We start from the raw sequence: 18887 nt of genomic DNA on the forward strand, positions 1-18887 counted from the left end.
TGCTCTATAAATAAACTTGCTCTATAAATAAACGTGCTCTATAAATAAACATGTTCTATAAATAAACTTGCTCTATAAATAAACTTGTTCTATAAATAAACGAGCTCTATAAATAAACATGTTCTATAAATAAACTTGCTCTATAAATAAACATGCTCTATAAATAAACATGCTCTATAAATAAACATGCTCTATAAATAAACGAGCTCTATAAATAAACGTGTTCTATAAATAAACATGCTCTATAAATAAACGTGCTCTATAAATAAACATGCTCTATAAATAAACGTGCTCTATAAATAAACGTGTTCTATAAATAAACATGCTCTATAAATAAACGTGTTCTATAAATAAACGTGCTCTATAAATAAACATGTTCTATAAATAAACATGTTCTATAAATAAACGTGTTCTATAAATAAACATGCTCTATAAATAAACGTGCTCTATAAATAAACATGCTCTATAAATAAACGTGTTCTATAAATAAACTTGCTCTATAAATAAACTTGTTCTATAAATAAACGTGCTCTATAAATAAACTTGCTCTATAAATAAACGTGCTCTATAAATAAACATGTTCTATAAATAAACTTGCTCTATAAATAAACTTGTTCTATAAATAAACGAGCTCTATAAATAAACATGTTCTATAAATAAACTTGCTCTATAAATAAACTTGTTCTATAAATAATACAATGCAGACTCCTGATCCCTTTAGTCCACTTGCACTGTAGCAGTGTCTGAGTGTTCCTGTTGTTGGGAATGTTGTTATACATGACTGACTGACTGACTGGCTGACTGACTGACTGACTGACTGACTGACTGGCTGACTGGCTGACTGACTGACTGACTGGCTGACTGGCTGACTGGCTGACTGGCTGACTGACTGGCTGACTGACTGGCTGACTGACTGGCTGACTGGCTGACTGGCTGACTGACTGGCTGACTGGCTGACTGGCTGGCTGACTGACTGGCTGACTGGCTGACTGGCTGACTGGCTGACTGGCTGACTGACTGACTGGCTGACTGGCTGGCTGACTGGCTGACTGGCTGACTGGCTGACTGGCTGGCTGACTGACGTATGTATGCATGCATGCATGTACGATACCAGTCAGAAGTTTGGACACATCAGAAGTTTGGACACATCTATCTATCTATCTATCTATCTATCTGTCTGTCTGTCTGTCTGTCTGTCTGTCTGTCTGTCTGTCTGTCTGTCATACAGCAATAATTCTCAGACAGAGACAAAATAACCACAATACCCTAGTGTAACTGAGTTGCATTGGTTATAATCACCCCTCAGTATAACTGCCCCCCTCACAGCAGGGGTCAAGTGAGAATTGAATCAATACTGACAAGTGACAGCGACAACTGTTAGAATAGCACTTCCAAGTTCATTTTGTAATGCCAGAATAAATAACTGCTCTGTTGTTGTGGTTGTTGTTGTTGTGGTGGTTGTTATGGTTGTTGTTGTGGTGGTGGTGGTTGTTGTTGTTGTTGTTGTTGTTGTGCAACACTATGCTCAGCTATGGCTTATTCACACAGTTTAGAGGGCTTTCTCACCAGTAGACGTTTCTGGGGTTGGGGGCGTAACTGACCCTCCAGCTCCTCACTCTCAGCGCTGAGCTGTTGGTGGAAGGCTGGGGCTCCCGGCCACACCCACAGACGGCCCCGCCCCCTCCGCCCCCACAGTCCAGGGCGTTGAAGTCTTTCAGGATGCTGAGAGGGATTCATCGTGTTAGCACACTACACTCATGAAATGACTCACGAAAAAAGGGCCCAATATCTGCAACACTTTAAGCAGAGTGCATTTAAAACAATTTCCTGTTTGCAATGAGGACCTTATTATTCAATCGTATCAGAATAACCCATCCCCGGCTTCCTCCAGATAACACACTCACTATCTGGCCATGGCCTCAGACTGCAGCGTGACAAAGGCCATCCCTAGAGGGCGCTGTGGCACCAGCTCTCTCTGCTTCTCCACCTGCCCCAGCAGCTCTGCTTCCTGCTTGCTGTAATACTCGATAGCATCCACCTGTACAGAAGGACAACGTCACTGTAGTAGAAAACACCAAGCATGTACCTAGAACACCAAGCATGTACCTAGAACACCAAGCATGTACCTAGAACACCAAGCATGTACCTAGAACACCATGCATGTACCTAAAACACCATAATGTACCTAGAACACCAAGCATGTACCTAAAACACCAAGCATGTACCTAGAACACCAAGCATGTACCTAGAACACCAAGCATGTACCTAAAACACCAAGCATGTACCTAAAACACCAAGCATGTACCTAGAACACCAAGCATGTACCTAAAACTCTCTGATCAATATACCATCAACCTTGCCAGAGGAATACTGGACGATCCTTCCCATCCCCTCTTCTCAGAGTTCCCCCTCCTCCCCTCTGGACGCAGGTTTAGAACGCCCAAAACAAGGACAAAACCAGCCAGCACTTCTTTTGTGCCAAGAAGCATTCAATTGTTGAACAGCTGTTGATGCCGGTTGCAGTGATGATGATGTTGATGCGATGATGTTGGTGAGGATGGTGATGACGATGATGGTGGTTGGTGACATTGTGGTGTTGGTGAGGGACGTACATTTTAATGTTTTCTGTATGCTTGATGTGTGCTAAACAAATTCCCCTCTGGGGCAATAAAGGTTTCAATTCAATTCAATTCATTCAAACACCAAGCATGTACCTAAAACACCAAGCATGTACCTAAAACACCAAGCATGTACCTTAAACACCAAGCATGTACCCAGGCACGTAGGCGCTCTAAATATCCTAACATGAACATGCAGTGTACATAATGTGGTCACTGTAGATGCTAACTGTTTTTACCAAAGTCAGAGAGCAGGAAGTTTCACACAGACAACCTAAGAGAATCTGGATTAGTCTCATCTCAGATGGCTTCAGATCTTTGGAATCTTGAGTTCCAAGACTCTGAGGCCAACTGACCAGACGTGAGAGGAGACGTGAGAGGAGGCGTGAGAGGAGGCGTGAGAGGAGAGGTGAGAGGAGACGTGAGAGGAGGCGTGAGAGGAGGCGTGAGAGGAGGCGTGAGAGGAGGCGTGAGAGGAGAGGTGAGAGGAGGCGTGAGAGGAGAGGTGAGAGGAGACGTGAGAGGAGGCGTGAGAGGAGAGGTGAGAGGAGAGGTGAGAGGAGGCGTGAGAGGAGACGTGAGAGGAGACGTGAGAGGAGAGGTGAGAGGAGGCGTGAGAGGAGAGGTGAGAGGAGAGGTGAGAGGAGGCGTGAGAGGAGGCGTGAGAGGAGAGGTGAGAGGAGGCGTGAGAGGAGAGGTGAGAGGAGACGTGAGAGGAGAGGTGAGAGGTGAGAGGAGACGTGAGAGGAGGCGTGAGAGGAGGCGTGAGAGGAGAGGTGAGAGGAGACGTGAGAGGAGACGTGAGAGGAGGCGTGAGAGGAGAGGTGAGAGGAGGCGTGAGAGGAGGCGTGAGAGGAGACGTGAGAGGAGGCGTGAGAGGAGAGGTGAGAGGAGAGGTGAGAGGAGACGTGAGAGGAGGCGTGAGAGGAGACGTGAGAGGAGAGGTGAGAGGAGGCGAGAGAGGAGACGTAAGAGGAGGCGAGAGAGGAGGCGAGAGAGGAGACGTGAGAGGAGGTGAGAGGAGACGTGAGAGGAGGCGTGAGAGGAGAGGTGAGAGGAGGCGTGAGAGGAGAGGTGAGAGGAGGCGTGAGGGGAGGCGAGAGAGGAGACGTGAGAGGAGGCGTGAGAGGAGGCGAGAGAGGAGAGGTGAGAGGAGGCGTGAGAGGAGGCGAGAGAGGAGACGTGAGAGGAGACGTGAGAGGAGACGTGAGAGGAGAGGTGAGAGGAGGCGTGAGAGGAGACGTGAGAGGAGACGTGAGAGGAGGCGTGAGAGGAGGCGTGAGAGGAGAGGTGAGAGGAGGTGAGAGGAGGCGTGAGAGGAGGCGTGAGAGGAGAGGTGAGAGGAGAGGTGAGAGGAGGCGTGAGAGGAGGCGTGAGAGGAGGCGTGAGAGGAGGCGTGAGGGGAGACGTGAGAGGAGACGTGAGAGGAGGCGTGAGAGGAGACGTGAGAGGAGACGTGAGGAGGCGTGAGAGGAGGCGTGAGAGGAGACGTGAGAGGAGACGTGAGAGGAGACGTGAGAGGAGAGGTGAGAGGAGGCGTGAGAGGAGACGTGAGAGGAGACGTGAGAGGAGGCGTGAGAGGAGGCGTGAGAGGAGACGTGAGAGGAGACGTGAGAGGAGACGTGAGAGGAGGCGTGAGAGGAGGCGTGAGAGGAGACGTGAGAGGAGGCGTGAGAGGAGGCGTGAGAGGAGGCCAAACAGCACTTCAGTGCTACAGTAGATACGCTAGTCTTATTGATACAGCTGCATTTGGCCAGTTCTCAAAACAAATAGCCAAACATGATTGGCTAACTACACTACTTGCTAGGTAGAGGTATAGACCTAAAGTGTTGTCGTCATGTTGTAGGCAAATATCAGCATTAGCAGTTGTGATTCTAAGAATTTCGATGGTGAAAATGATGTTTTTTCCCCGAAAGGCTCAATGACGAGTTACATCCAATTTACGTTTGTTTATATAGGAAAAAAGATCGATTTTGACCCATTTCATACATATTTGTATGCTCTAATGTATTTTGAATAAGACATGCTCTCTCTCAGAAGCAGAGGTGTGTCCTGAGCAGCCTCCTGGCTCCTGCTCAGCTTTCTGAAACCTCAGCAGCTCCGGCTGGATTCTGCTGTCTGTGGCGACGTCGTCCAATGGGGCTCAATCATTCCGTCCGTCTCTCCCTTCCACCGGTCGGCAGGTGCTGGTGACGGGTGTAGGTCCGGGGTCTGGTAGTCGTGTCCTGCCCCAGACCTGACCCCCCTGGCGGACTTCTGCTCGGCCAGAGCAGCTCGGGGAGGTGCGATTCCTTCCTGCACGGCGCCCCCTGGTGCTGCTTCTGTCATAAGGAAGCGTGTGGGTGTCCAAGGACTCCTCCTGACCACGTGTCGAAGTGTCCTCGGGCAAGACGCTGAACCCAGAATTGCTTTCCGATGAGCAGGCTAGCACCTTGCACGCCAGCTGCCGCCATTGCTGTGTGAATGTGTGTGTGAATGGGTGAATGTGAGGCAGTTGTAAAGCGCTTTGGATAAAAGTGCTAGTACATGAGCGCAGTCCATTTACCATGACCAGCCTCTCAATAATGACCAGCCTCTCAATAATGACCAGCCTCTCAATAATGACCAGCCTCTCAATAATGACCAGCCTCTCAATAATGTTCACTGCGTCGTCTGGGATCTCCTCTGGGCCGGTCGCCAGCATCGGCCGTGCATCTGTCTCTTCCTCCGTGTTGACCACGCTGGCTTCCTGCCATGTCCGCCGAAGCTGCATAGAGAGTCGCAGCCTGTCGAAGCACGGAGCCTCGGAAGGGCACATGGCGTCTCCGCTTTGAGGCCTGCAGCTTGGCAGGGTGCCAGGTGACCAAAGCTCTTGCCAGTTGCGAACGCTCGCCGCGGTTCACATCCGGCTGGTAGACGACTTACGACAAACACAGCCCAGACCTCCGCGTCAGAGTCAACACGGAGTGGATGAGCGTCGTGGCGGTGGGCATGCTGGGATACATACAGCCGTCAAGCTCCCGCATGGGGTCAGGGTGCGCGGGTCGTGCCACAGCTGTGCGCTGATCACCCCCTTCCCGTCGGTGAGAGGCGTTCCCCTCGTCTTCCTCACGGAACGCCTGAAGGACCCACGCCCTCGCCCTAACCTTGGACAGGAAGCCGCAAAGCTCTGCCAGTTTCCTGGCATGGCAGCCTTCCTCAAACACACGCCCGCTTACAGGCTTGGCTCTCGCTGCGCCTTTCAGGGAGTCGTCCTTTTAAGTGTCCCAAACGAGGTCAACACGTGGCACAACACACGGCTGACGAGAGATACTATATGGGATGGATACCTACTGGGCAACAATCAGGTCTGACCGACCGAACGAACGAACGAACGAACGAACGAACGAAGAACGAACGAACGAACGAACGAACAAACGAACGAATGAATGAACGAACAAACAAACAAACGAACAAACCTAACGTTTGAATGTGTGTAGGTAGCACCAGCACTGAGTTAATTGTTAAGGGATGTCAGACAGAATATGGACAGCACAAGCAGGTTGTCGCATGTCAGCAACAGGCATGAGCCGAGAACAGCTCTCTCCAGGTTCCTGAAGCTTCGGGGCAGCATTTCTATTGGCTGGCTTGACTTGGGTGCATTAGATATGTAAGCCGGTGCAGCGCCTCATGAAATCCCCATATAAAGCGTTCAAGAGAATGCACTCTTTCGTTTCAGGTACAAATGAAAGCAGATTTGATGCTATCGATTTTACACCGCAAAAGACAAAATGTCCTGATGGATAAAACCCCTCTCCCGTCTCTCGAGTGGTACGGCCCGTCTCACCTCCTCATGTTGGCGGTTGGAGCAGCAGCAGAGGTGACCACACAGGCGGGGGTTTATCACCTCCCTCCTCCCCGCTCTCTCCAGGACGCGCTCATAGTAGCGCAGGTTCTTCTCCGCTCGCTTCCTGCGGGAAATAATTCATTATTATTAATTAAATAAATTAAATAATTAACAATTAAATAATTTGCAGTGTAAACTGATAACATCAAAGGTTTTGTGCATACACCTTGATAAGATAAGCGGAATCGCAAACTCTTTTAGAAGGGGTGTGCATAAGACTGACATGACACATGAAGGAATCTTATGATATGAAAATATTAGTGTGTGCGGTCAAAGGAATGGGTCCCCTGAACCCGCTGGGCTGGAGGGGGTCGTTGCTTGAGAGGTGCTTGATGAATATGGGTGTTTACTCATCGTAGATGAGATCACTTCTCTGAAGAGAGATCAAGTAGTAAGGTAGAGAAGAAAAGTACAGTATTTACTAGCCTGCAACCCTGGCACTTAGAGTAAACATGTAGTTTTTATAAAAAATAAGCTGGTATCCTGGTACTAATTAAGTTCAAAGTAGAAATCCTTAATGTAGACGTGTAATTCACAATTATGCACTGAACTGTATTTTAACCTCTGAAACTTGTCATCTCAAGAGTAGGAGTGCCTGTTAGGCAAGTTCCTCTTTTCGCATCCTGTGGGGACTAGAATATCTACTGTAGCAAGTCAATTACTGTAGGCCTGTTTGGGGTTAGACTCCATCTGTCCCTCAGGTTCATGTGAAAGTACCAGAACATCCAGGAGAGATTCAGAACCAGGAGACCCTCAGAACCAGGAGACCCTCAGAACCAGGAGACCCCCAGCCCAGCTTTACAAACTCAGCAGCACTTCTCAGGTTCTATGTGTAAAGGATTTTAGAGTAAGAACACTTCATACCAGAAAGCAAGAATTTTAGCCAAAAAAGAGCAAGTGGTGTATTTGACAGACTCAGGCTGACAGAGTGAGATGGAACTGGCCAGTTGGTCTACCCTCTCTCTCTAACCCATGTTTGATGTTAATGACATTGGCCGGGTTTCCCGATAAAGAACCTTCCTAAGGAACCCTTCTTAAGAAACCCTTTGTATTGGAGTTAAGAAGTACTTTGGATTTAAGTGCTTCTTAACTCGTTCGGGAAACCCGGCCATTATTGTATCCATTATCAATCTATTATGCTTCACCATTGCTTACTACCCAAATAATTGATTACTTAATAAAGTAAATTTGCATTTAAAGTTAAGAGGTCTATTGTCACCTCTTCTCCCTCTAGAGACTTCTGGGGTGTAGCATCTTCTCTCTTGTACTGTAAAAATCTAACATTTCAGAGTCAAATTATACTTACTGTTAAATACAATCCAGCAACCACACCGACAGACATCTCGCTTAGAGTAAGAGCCACAGTGAACCTGTGTGGCCTTGGAATTGTAACCAGCCTACTGTGTCAGCCTACTGTATTAATACATCCATGGTCAGGACACAGGGGGGTGCAGCCTGGGGCGGGAGTGGGGGAGGCACAGGGTCAGAGATCACTCATCCCGGTTTAAGATTATTCATCAGAATCCCAGTGAAGGCGTGACCCTGGGGGCCTCTTGGAGGAGGTCTGGGGAACGGCCCCCTGTATGAGGGCTCCGGGACACGGCGCTGGATCATCATGCCCTCTCACGGACGCCACCGCGTTCACTTTTAACTCACACACTCTGAAAAATAATGGTGGAATTGTGCGACCATTTTGGTGGCAGTCTGGAGCGCTGTTGCGGGTGTGATTCGCCAGGGTGCGCGTTTCGCCTTGCGCCGGCGTGCAAAAAAAGTGTTGTGTCAGTCTTATGCGCACCCCTTCAAAATAAAGTGTTGCCACACAAATAAACCAGCACTGCTTACCTCTCCTTGTCAAGGTGCATGAGCTTGGCCACGTCGTAGGCCAGGTTCACACTGCACACGTGGCAGCTTGGGTAGGCGTCACTGTGGAAGGATACATTACCTGCTCACATTTCTCTCTTTCTCAGCCATAGACTAATAACTACAAGGTGTACTTCTAAATATGACAAGCTGTTAAGATAAGAAGTGTAGTTGATGCTCTGAGGGAAGGTGGGTGAGAGAGCGCTGATCTTACGTGAAATGGATCCTGATTTCCTCCTCGCTGGCCTCTTTAGGGATGGAACACACAAACAGAGTGGTCCGGGCCTGCAGGGGGGGGGCAGAGATGAACGGACGTCCCATCCGTGAGAGAGAGAGAGAGAGAGAGATGGAGAGAGAGAGAGAGAGAGAGAGAGAGAGAGAGAGAGAGAGAGAGACCTCAAGTGTATGTTTGTTTGTGTGTTTGTGTGTTGTATTAGTGTGGATCTGTGGTATTTCTGGAGGGAATGTTATCTGTGGTATTTCTGGGGGGGGGTTATAATATCCCTTTTAAATCGAGACCGTGGCTGTGTCTCAAACGGCTCACCGTCTCCCTGGCCACACCCTTCATCTGGGAGGTGTGTCTCCTCAGTAGCGCCACCGTGAGGATCAGGTAGAGAACTGCAAACACGGTGTGCAGCCAGAGCAGGTTGTTACTGAAGACAGTAAAGACACGTTTAGGTTACCGTTCTAGGATGTATAACCACATACATAGCATCAACATCAAAGTCTACAGAACTATTTTATATCTACATGAGTAAATACAGTATCTAGCCTTCATCTACAGTATTGTACAAAAGTATTAGGCCAGCAAAGAAAATTATGTTTAAAGCTATTTATCTGGGCAGTGTTAATTTGCTCATGAAACTATATAACATTAAAATAAACACAGTCATACACAGTCATATGATAAAAACTAATAAGAATGTCAAGGTGCTTTGTGTGGCCTCCCTTAGAATGCCAAAACTGAAGCAATTTGCTTTGCTACACTGCTGTGTGATAGATAGATAGATAGATAGATAGATAGATAGATAGATAGATAGATAGATAGATAGATGGATAGATGGATAGATGGATAGATGGATAGATAGATAGATGGGTTGAGGTGGCGCCTGGGGTTGCGTGTGACGGTACGTGCTCTGTGTGTGACAGCTGTGCTGTTGAGGTCTGAGAGGCCGGGGGTGGGGAGGCCCATCATTCTGAATGCATTGTGGGTAATGTGTACGAGTTTGTTCCTATTGGATATCATTTTTTCACACAGTCCTGTGGTAAATTCTTCCAAGCTGTGGCTGATTTTTGTTCTTACAAATTATTCTGATTATAGATAAATACATTTTGAACTTAAAATGTCATTGGGTGGCCTAAGATATACACAGCACTGTATGCCTAAAGCATATTTGCACAAGGCACACTTTGTACTTTGTACTTACTCCTTCTGGAGATTACCAACGGTCGTCCTGCCAAAGCTGTAGGGGTCATTTCCTGAAATTAAAAAACTTGTCATTACTTTTTTACCTCAGAAAACAACATGAAGTGGGGAGCTCAAGTGAACTTGACTTGTCAACAATGCTGTTATGGCAGTTTTTTTTTTATAGTTCTGACATTTTATAGTTCTGACATTTTCTTGCTGCGTTTGTCTTCTTTTCTTAGCCTTTGTTCCGTATATGTGCTGAGTGTGTGTTTTGTTTGTCTAGTGTTTGTGCGGCGTCTGACACCCACCCAGCAGGTCTCCAGACAGGTTGACTGGGAGGATGACGGCGACGGAGATGACGGTCATGAGGACCAGCAAGGTGATCAGGTGACGCTGGAAGGACAGGTAGTGCACTGCATCGATGCCACACCTGGCCTTCACCTTCTCCTCACTGTGACGTAAAACACACACATGATAAGGGCCACACATATCTCAAACAACGTAGTACACACACACAATGGTAATTAATATAAACACAAATACTACCTCACATATTACCATAGCAGACACATGATCAAAAACAGCAAGAAAACACATCAGACAAACACTCACTCCATTCTGATGTAGGGTTGCAAATTTCCGGGAATAAACAAATTAATTTTAATTTAATGAATTTAAGGGAATTAACTAGCCTTGTGATCACGCGAGCTCACACTTTGTTTTTCTCGCAAATCAGTCTGGCTGCTCTCTACAGAAATCTGTTTGTGCCAGATCGAAAAACGATCTAGCCAATCAGAGTTCTAAGAGGAAATACAAACAGCTACGCTTTGATGTGACGATAGCAAGGAGCAGTTGAAGTTAGGGCGTGATAGATGATGATAGACAGATGGTTCATCCAATCACCTGCCAAGTTGCTTTGAAAGTGCCTGCCCTTTTCCAAATAGTTTCCAACAGAGAGTTCCCTTATGGTTATGCGAAGCAAACCATCTGCCGCATCAGGTTAGGAGTTAGCAGGAATAAACTGGAGACCAGAATTTATTTCTGTTAATTCCCATAAATTTCCGGTTTATTGCCGTAAATTCCCATAAATTCCCGTTGGGAATTCGGGGAAGTCAGTGAATACTCCTGGAATTTTGCAACCCTATTCTAATGACATAAGAACCACAAACATTCCATTCTGATGACATAACCGCAAACACTCACTCCATTCTGATGACATAGGGCAGCCAGGAGCAGAATCCCTACAGAATGAAAACAGAGAGGATATTTGAGTCCAACGAGCTTCAGCCAAGTTCACAATAGAAGGGTTTTGGTGATCGACAGTCAAAGAAAACACACACACATATGCACTATCTCTCACACACACACACACACACACACACACACACACACACACATATATACATATATATATATATATATATATATTATATATATATATATACAGTAGTTTACCTGGGCACTTCAAATAGACATGCAACATGCAAAGCAAACCAGTGGAGCACTCATGTAGTGTGTGCGTTTATTGCAGGTGGACAGGTGACTGACATTTCGACTAAGCGTCTTCCTCAGTCAACAGATTGCTTGTCGACAGTCGACAGTACTTGAAGTGTAAAAAAAGCTTTTACTAGAGAGGATAATTGCTATGATCTGTAATGTAAAATTATAATAAAGATTGTCTAATGATAATGATGATCATGGTTAAGATAAAGGCAATATGATGATGATGATGATGATCATCCCCACCAATTCATGCTCAGGCTCCTCCCCGCTGGCCACCAAAGACACGCGTCCATAGCGACGGTGCGATGTCTCGTTGAACCTGTGCCACACACAGTGCAAGGTCAGCATCACGGTTAACAAGAGGTCAGAGGTCAAAATCAACTTCAAAGTTCTCGGCGTGTGATGATGTCATGACTGACCCTTCGCTGTCGGAGACCAGCGCCAGGCGGCCGTAGTCCCACACCTTCCTCCTGATGATGGAGAAGAGCGTCAGCAGCACCTGGTTCAGAACACACACAGCCAATCAGCTTCACTCTCAGAACACACACAGCCAATCAGCTTTACTCGCAGAGAGCTTTACTCTCAGCTGGTGGTCAATCAACAGCAGCTTACTCAATGAGGGTGTTCGATGGATAGCAATTTTTTTCTATTGCATTACAAACATGTCCCAGTGAAACAAACAGCAGTTATGAAGAGATAGATAGAGATAGATAGAGATAGAGAGATGATATATTTATTGTCCTTTCGGAAATTTGGTTTGTGCTTTTCAGCAGCAGTCAGTCGGACAGCAACAGTCACAGTAGACAGTAAACATTGAAGATAGCAACAACAACAGCAGTACAAACACAAGTACAGTGCCATACAATACAATGACAGACAGGTGACAGGACACTTCAACATGGAACACACACCCGGTGGCCTATCACAGCTTGCTCAGCCTTGTAATACTGGTTGGCACAAAGGACCCGCGAGCCCGATTGGTTCGGAGGGCTGGCACTCTATACCGTCTGCTTGACGGTAACAGCTCATATGCAGTGCGCGCGCACAAACACACAAACACACACTCACCAAGAAAACGCTGAACACACAAACACACACACTCACCAAGAAAACGCTGAACGCACAAACACACACACACACTCACCAAGAAAAAGATGGAGTCGAGCAACAGCACGATAGGCACTCCTCCGAAGCTGACCCCCTTGAGCACGGTGCTCTGTGTGGAGCTGAAGCAGCTGCTGTTGTCCACGTGAGCCTCGCTGTCGTTTTGGGCCGGCAGCAGCCGTCCCCACCACGGCCTCACGGTCCCCATCACCGGGGCTTCAGGAAGGAGCGTCTCTGTTAAAAACTGGAGAGAGGACACTTCAAAACACACTGTGGTGGTACTGCATTTCAACGTGTCTCTTGCATTTGTGAAACATTGTGTAGCCTGTTGCCGTGATGCTATTACATTAGTATTACATGTTTTAGTTGTGAGGTCTGTGTCTGTTGAGGCCCACTGTCACTGTGCCATAACAGACTTTTCCTATTCAGGCGAGAGGTTCTGCCCCCCCTAGTTACTGTTGCTATGCCCAAAAAGCTAGTTATTTTAACCGTTTGAGACACAGCCATAATGTCTTGTTTAAAAGGGCAGTTATAAACCCCACCCCCCCCACACACACACACAGAAATACCACAGATAAGACAGAAAAATGCAGCGGGTAGGAGACGCGTGGGTCCGACTCTTGGGGATGAAAGTTGGTCATTAATTCTTAAAAGCAACTCCTTAAAATGAATTAACATGTTACTTTATCTATAAAGTTGTTTTCTTTAAACGCTGTCCGTTATCAGAGACTCTTAAAAGTAACTTTTGCGAGTTATTTTTAACAAACAAACAAGCTTTGAATAGTCTATTAGCCTATGCCACCAAAGACTCGCTCTATACCCGGGATGGAGAAACTACAAGCATCGCTGGACATGCTGGTGGCATTAGCAAGTTAATAAAATGTCCACTGAACAGTACATATCTGATAATTCTCTCAAGGATTCTTGACAATATTGCTGCATGTTATTTGACACTACTTTCTATAAGAGAGTTCTACAGAAAGGTCTGAACTATTTTACACAAGGATATATCCATGAGATTAGGATTTCGTATGGAGCGGGTGACAACATACGAGTTGATGCTAGGTGTTGGCGATCTATGCGGAAGGCTCGGGCGCCTCACGAACTCCTGATTGAAATTCATCAGGACTAAATCGTGAAGTCTAACTGCACATGTAAAGTAGGATGAGTAAGTCAGTGGCATCCATTATCAGAAAATAAGCTTGTCAGAATGATCTGTTTTTTACTTAATTACTAGCTACGGGCTAATTAGCTACTGTACATCAAGCACGTAACGTTACTAGCTTTGTAGCTTTTTGTGTGGGCGCTGCTGTAAACTGATGTGTGGAGGGAGGTGTGGAGTATCGTACAGCTTGTTTTCTTATAACATTATAGTACAGCAGCCTGCAGGCCGGTTTTCTGTATGTTTTAAGAACCCATTTCTTCAAACTAATGTCTAATCTATGAACACAATGCGGGGCAAGCTTTGTTTGTGGGACATCAGAGGTGTGGTCTTAAGAAATCAGGCAACCTTATTGGTTATTATTCTCGGCGGGATTGACAGGACAGGTTTGCAAATATTGGCAAGGACCTCACGATAAGACACGAATCACGATACACAAGTCACTATATGATACTCTGCGTATCACAATACATCGCGATATGGTACAATGTGATATGTTGCGATATTCTATATAAATTACAGAACATTTTAAAATAGAGCATAAAATATAACTTCGTCCCCCACTCCCTGGAGGTGATCCTGAGGGCGAAGGAAATGTAAGGACATTATAAATCCATTTAAAACATGAATAATGTATATTACTGAATTATATCCTTAATTTTCTATCTATTTCCTGTCTTGTTCTTATTTTCCTTATGTAAAAAAAAAAAAAAACGGTATAAACTTTACTGTATTGATACTGTACCGTGGAAAATCAATACATTATCACGGAAAAAATATAGTGATGTGTTGCTGTATGGATTTTATTACTGGGGCGGCTGTGGTGTTACAGACATGACGTTCACTGGGCACGCATGCGTCGGTCTAAACTGGCAGCAGATTGTCTACTCTGCCACTTATGAATTGCCACAAAAATCATGTTAATCATTTTGTTATATAACCACTGTTGTCCGTCAGAGTCTAGTCAATATATTTGGTACTGGATCAGAGTCCCGCCTCTCTAACCTTACATTGCTAATAGGATTGGCTTTGCCGTTTCCTGCCAATATGTGAGAGTAGTGTAGCTATATCTGGTTCTAAGAGGTTGCAGAAAATACTACTGAGGAAGAACAGCAATGGCGAAAAATAAGACTAGAGATTTATTTGCTTGGGCTGAGGTGGAACTGTACTTACTACAATACAAGGTCTTGCTCGACACTTAAACTAAGATCTATCTTTACTACACTGTTGAATATGGTTGATTTTCAGAGAAATGCCTTTTAATATGATCCTGTCAGCTATTTCCTAATTATGATGATTGACCTCTGAGTATGGCTGTCGGCTTGAGTTTTCAGTGAGAAACGGTGTCCCTCTCCCAGACTTATGAGATAACGACATTCCATGGCTGGTACACTCTGTGCCAAACACCATTGTTGTGGTTAGAGATAAAGGCCTGGGCGCCGAGGCGGCGTAGGTTAACGTGACCAAACAAGGTCACAGAAGAGACCAGAGAGACAGTCTTATCGGAGAAGAGACGAGGGAGGGGGGACAGCATACAGAGAGGTCAACTGTACATTAGGCCATGCCATCGTCTTTTGTATGTCAAACCTTCTGTAATAAACCCCTTTTGCTTGAGGCTCAAATCCCGTGTTGGAGAGATTCATTTGGAATACACCTGAAAAGGAGACACTGGACTGTGTGGTATTGTGTGAGATTGGGGGTCGTCTTTTATTGAAATCAAAACACAACGCAGAGCTGAAATAAGGACAATAATAAAATACAACGAAAGTCATCAACACCCACATTCTTACTCTGACAGATCTTGCAGGTCACCACTCAATTTCTAGTTGGCAAATATGTATAACGCTTATATATAACGCTTCCTATGTCTAGCTTTCCCCTTTCTGCTGATGTAGACTGGAGTTAGCTAAGGGCTGCTTTGAATTAACCACCGATAGTCAAGGGATCAACGTTTTAAAAAGTCTTAATTTCCGTCCGTTCACACTATAACACAATCCGGAGTATTAAAACTAAAACGGAGTCAGCAGAGTTTTCAAAAGTCTCCGCTTTTGGGCCCCGAAAACACCAGAGTAGTGTGGATGCTGGGCCTAAACGTAGCACAAGTGATTTACTGAGTTACTAAAACAATACACATGCATAACGTTAATGTAGCCTCGTGAGAACATCCTGATCGCACGAGCTCATATTATGTTCTTCTCTGCAGATCTGTCAGGACTTCCTCGTGTCTAGAACAATTTCCCGAAATCACATTTGTGACTAGACCAATTAGGGCCGTGTTCTTCCTGGCTATTGTCAATCCATTAATATGTCTTGTTCTGTCCAGTCAATTTGGTCAGATTTGTCACTATAATTGATAATGGTAGCAAACAACAGCCTTTAATATAAAATGTATAATATCATCATAGCCTATAATGTAGCCTATAATGTTATAATCATCCTGTAACATTGAAGGGACTCCTGTACAAACCGGGCAACTAATACAATTCCGAAAACAAGGACCAATTTACAAAGAAGAAGCTTCTGAAGATGTAACGAGTGGTGTCCCATTTCCTAGGTACAGATTTCAACCCCATGTGGCTCCGTTCTGAAGGGCCACTACCCAGTCGAGGACACTCCAAAACTAGGGTAGGGCCAAGGGAAGGGAACTAGGATTAGGCCTAAGCCACCGTTATCTCTTCCCAAGCAACTCTTCATATCATTATTTGGCTCTGTAATTTGTGCTCTTGTACTTCACACATGATATAGATCTCCTCTGATTGGTTTGGGGGAAGGCACAGCTGTGCCACTTCTTTCAATTGATATTAACACACAGCAGCTGTGTCAGATTTCCCTCATCACATGACGAGTAAAAAGAGAGAAAGAAGGTTCTAGAGCTTACAGATTGCCTCAATGTCATCAGGTTCCCCATTAGCATTGGGTTTAAATCCGAAATACTGCCAACAAGAGAGAGATAAACATGAACATTTGGCAGTGAAATTAAGCTGGTGAGTTATTTAAAAAATGTAAACTATGAACCTGTCTCTATTCTGAGTGTTTTGTTGTGGTGTCCCATAGTGGAGTGTTCTGGGTCCACTCTTCTTCCATCTCTACACTAATGACCTTAAATCAGATTGCTCATGTGACCTATTCTCTACATTAATGACCTTAAATCGCCTTGCTCATGTGACCTCTTCCTGTACACTGATGACTCTGCTCTGCTTGTTTTCCACAAAGACAAAAGCGGCATTGAAAAAGCATTGAAAACAGAACTTCAGAAAATCAGAGACTGGTTGGGAGACAAGTACTTCCATGTAGATAAACCTGAGTCAATCTGGTTTGGGTCCAGGGTTAGACAAAGGAAATGATGTGGTTTTAGAGTTGTGGTAGGAGACACACTGATTATATTGAAAGAGTATGTGAACTACCTTGGCTGTGTCTTTCATAACAGTTTATCAGAAGAGGTCACGGCAAAGAAAGTTCTTACAAAGATTAACAGTGGGATCAGATTTTCTTACAAAGATTAACAATGGGATCAGATTCCTAGCCAGAATCTCAGATTTCTCCAACACTGGCAGGTTCTCTTGTTCAAAGCCACTTCGGCTATGCCAGTTACTCATGGTTCAATCGTGTCCCCAAAGTTTTAAAAAACAAACCACAAACATTGCAAAAAAAATTGGTTGGGATCATTTTATTGTTACGAGCACGTACCTTGTGCCCTCTCACTACGAAAGCCTGAGATGTCTCAAGGTGGAAGACGGAGTTAGTCAGATATGGATGTGCCTAGTTCATCAGATTGTTTATGGTGTAGTACCAATATATTTTAGTGACAATATATTTTGACTATTTTAATCAGGATAACCATTTGTGCTACACTACAGGGAGCTCAACTGATTTCATGGCTGTTAGGTTCAAGAGTTGTATAGGAAAGGAGTTGTAATGTTTTCGATGGCGTGTTGGTTTGTTGGTTGTTCGTCCGTCCGTTAGCAGGATTACGCAAAAACGCCTAAACCGATTTCAATAAAACTCTGTGGAAGTGTGTAGCATGGACCAACTAAAAAACAATTACATTTTGGAGTGGATCCGATCACGCATAGAGCCACAAAATGCATTAATGGGCGTAGGTGAAGAAATCAGAAAAAAAATGGTTCAGATGTGACAAAGAGGACTAGGCTGTGTACTTACTGTAATTGTCACCATTTGGTTGCATATCATTTTGATGATGATGATTGTTAGGATGAGGATGTCAGTCGATGACGTAGTTGTTAATTGGAGTTTCATGCCCGTTGTTTTTATATTATGCTTGAGTTTTTGTTGCTTATTGTTTTAGGTGATTTACTTTACCTGTCCTTTAAGCAGCATTATCAGAGGTGGGAAACACATCATCTCTGACCTACGCTGTGCACAAGCTGTAAGAAACAGTAGCCAGCAGACTTAGCTAGTCAGTTACACTAATCTCCACCCCAGCGACAGCGCAGGGCAAGACGTAATGTTGTTGGTGTCGTGCCTGTGTGTGTTTGTTAGCCGGATTACGCAAAAACTACTGGACCGATTTTCACGAAACTTGGTGGAGGGGTGTAGCATGGTCCAACTTAGAAGCCATTCAATTTTGGAGCAGATCCAAAGCACGGATTGGGTCCACAGGCCACCCAAACCCAAACAGCTATTCACCTCTATTAATTTTTTTAACCAGAATTACACAAAAACTACCTCACCGATGTTCATGAAACTCGGTGGAGGGGGGCACCGTAGAACCCATTACATTTTGGAGCAGTTCCGAATCATGGGCTGGAGCCACAAATTAAAACAGGAAGGACTAAAAAAGGAATCCGGCTCCCTGTGAGGGGGTGCTAGAGACACAGGGTTTGGACTGGGGTTTGACCGCATTGCTCCCTGTCTGCTGTGACCCAAGGGGGGCGCCATTGAGCCAGACAAATACAGCCACGCATTCACCTCCAGTCTTTTTCAGACTAGGATTACACAAAATGAAAACAAAACTTAGAACAAAGCCAGCTACCTATGTGAGGGTGCTAGAGACACAGGGTTTGGACTGGGGTGTGTGGGGGAAGAACCCAGAGTGCACCGCACTACCCCCCCGCTGGCTGTGACCCAAGGGGGGCGCCACAGAGCCGGCCGAATACAGCCACTCATTCACCTCCATTAATTTTTTGGTCTAGGATTAAACAAAAACTACCAGACTGCTTTTCATGAAACTGTGTGTACAGAGCCACGGAATGCATTCAGGACAGATGTCTGTGCTCTCTGAGCACCATTCCTAGTTGTTAATTATTCTACCTATATAGCTACAGCTGTTTGATCAGTAAGGGGACCAGAGGGTGTGTGCGAATTATAGAGGCATCACATTACTCAGCCTCCCAGGGAAAGTTTACT

At 45.3% G+C, this 18887-nt stretch overlaps 1 protein-coding gene across 1 annotated transcript in view; it reads right to left on the reverse strand.

Moving 5' to 3' along the window:
• tmem63a (transmembrane protein 63A) overlaps positions 1-18887 on the reverse strand; it is a 38260-nt gene that overhangs the window by 8754 nt on the left and 10619 nt on the right. Inside the window, exons 2-13 of the mRNA XM_084453371.1 lie at positions 12399-12602; positions 11674-11753; positions 11498-11573; positions 10955-10992; positions 10060-10202; positions 9771-9822; positions 8888-8996; positions 8558-8628; positions 8326-8406; positions 6424-6547; positions 1905-2038; positions 1567-1722 (exon numbers count right to left, since the gene is read on the reverse strand). Coding sequence (XP_084309497.1) covers positions 1567-1722; positions 1905-2038; positions 6424-6547; positions 8326-8406; positions 8558-8628; positions 8888-8996; positions 9771-9822; positions 10060-10202; positions 10955-10992; positions 11498-11573; positions 11674-11753; positions 12399-12566 — 1232 coding nt within the window. The 5' untranslated portion in view covers positions 12567-12602. The remainder of the gene's footprint in view (positions 1-1566; positions 1723-1904; positions 2039-6423; positions 6548-8325; positions 8407-8557; positions 8629-8887; positions 8997-9770; positions 9823-10059; positions 10203-10954; positions 10993-11497; positions 11574-11673; positions 11754-12398; positions 12603-18887) is intronic.

Source organism: Borostomias antarcticus, assembly GCF_949987555.1.
Source record: "Borostomias antarcticus genome assembly, chromosome: 19".
NCBI classification, from domain to species: Eukaryota; Metazoa; Chordata; class Actinopteri; order Stomiiformes; family Stomiidae; genus Borostomias; species Borostomias antarcticus.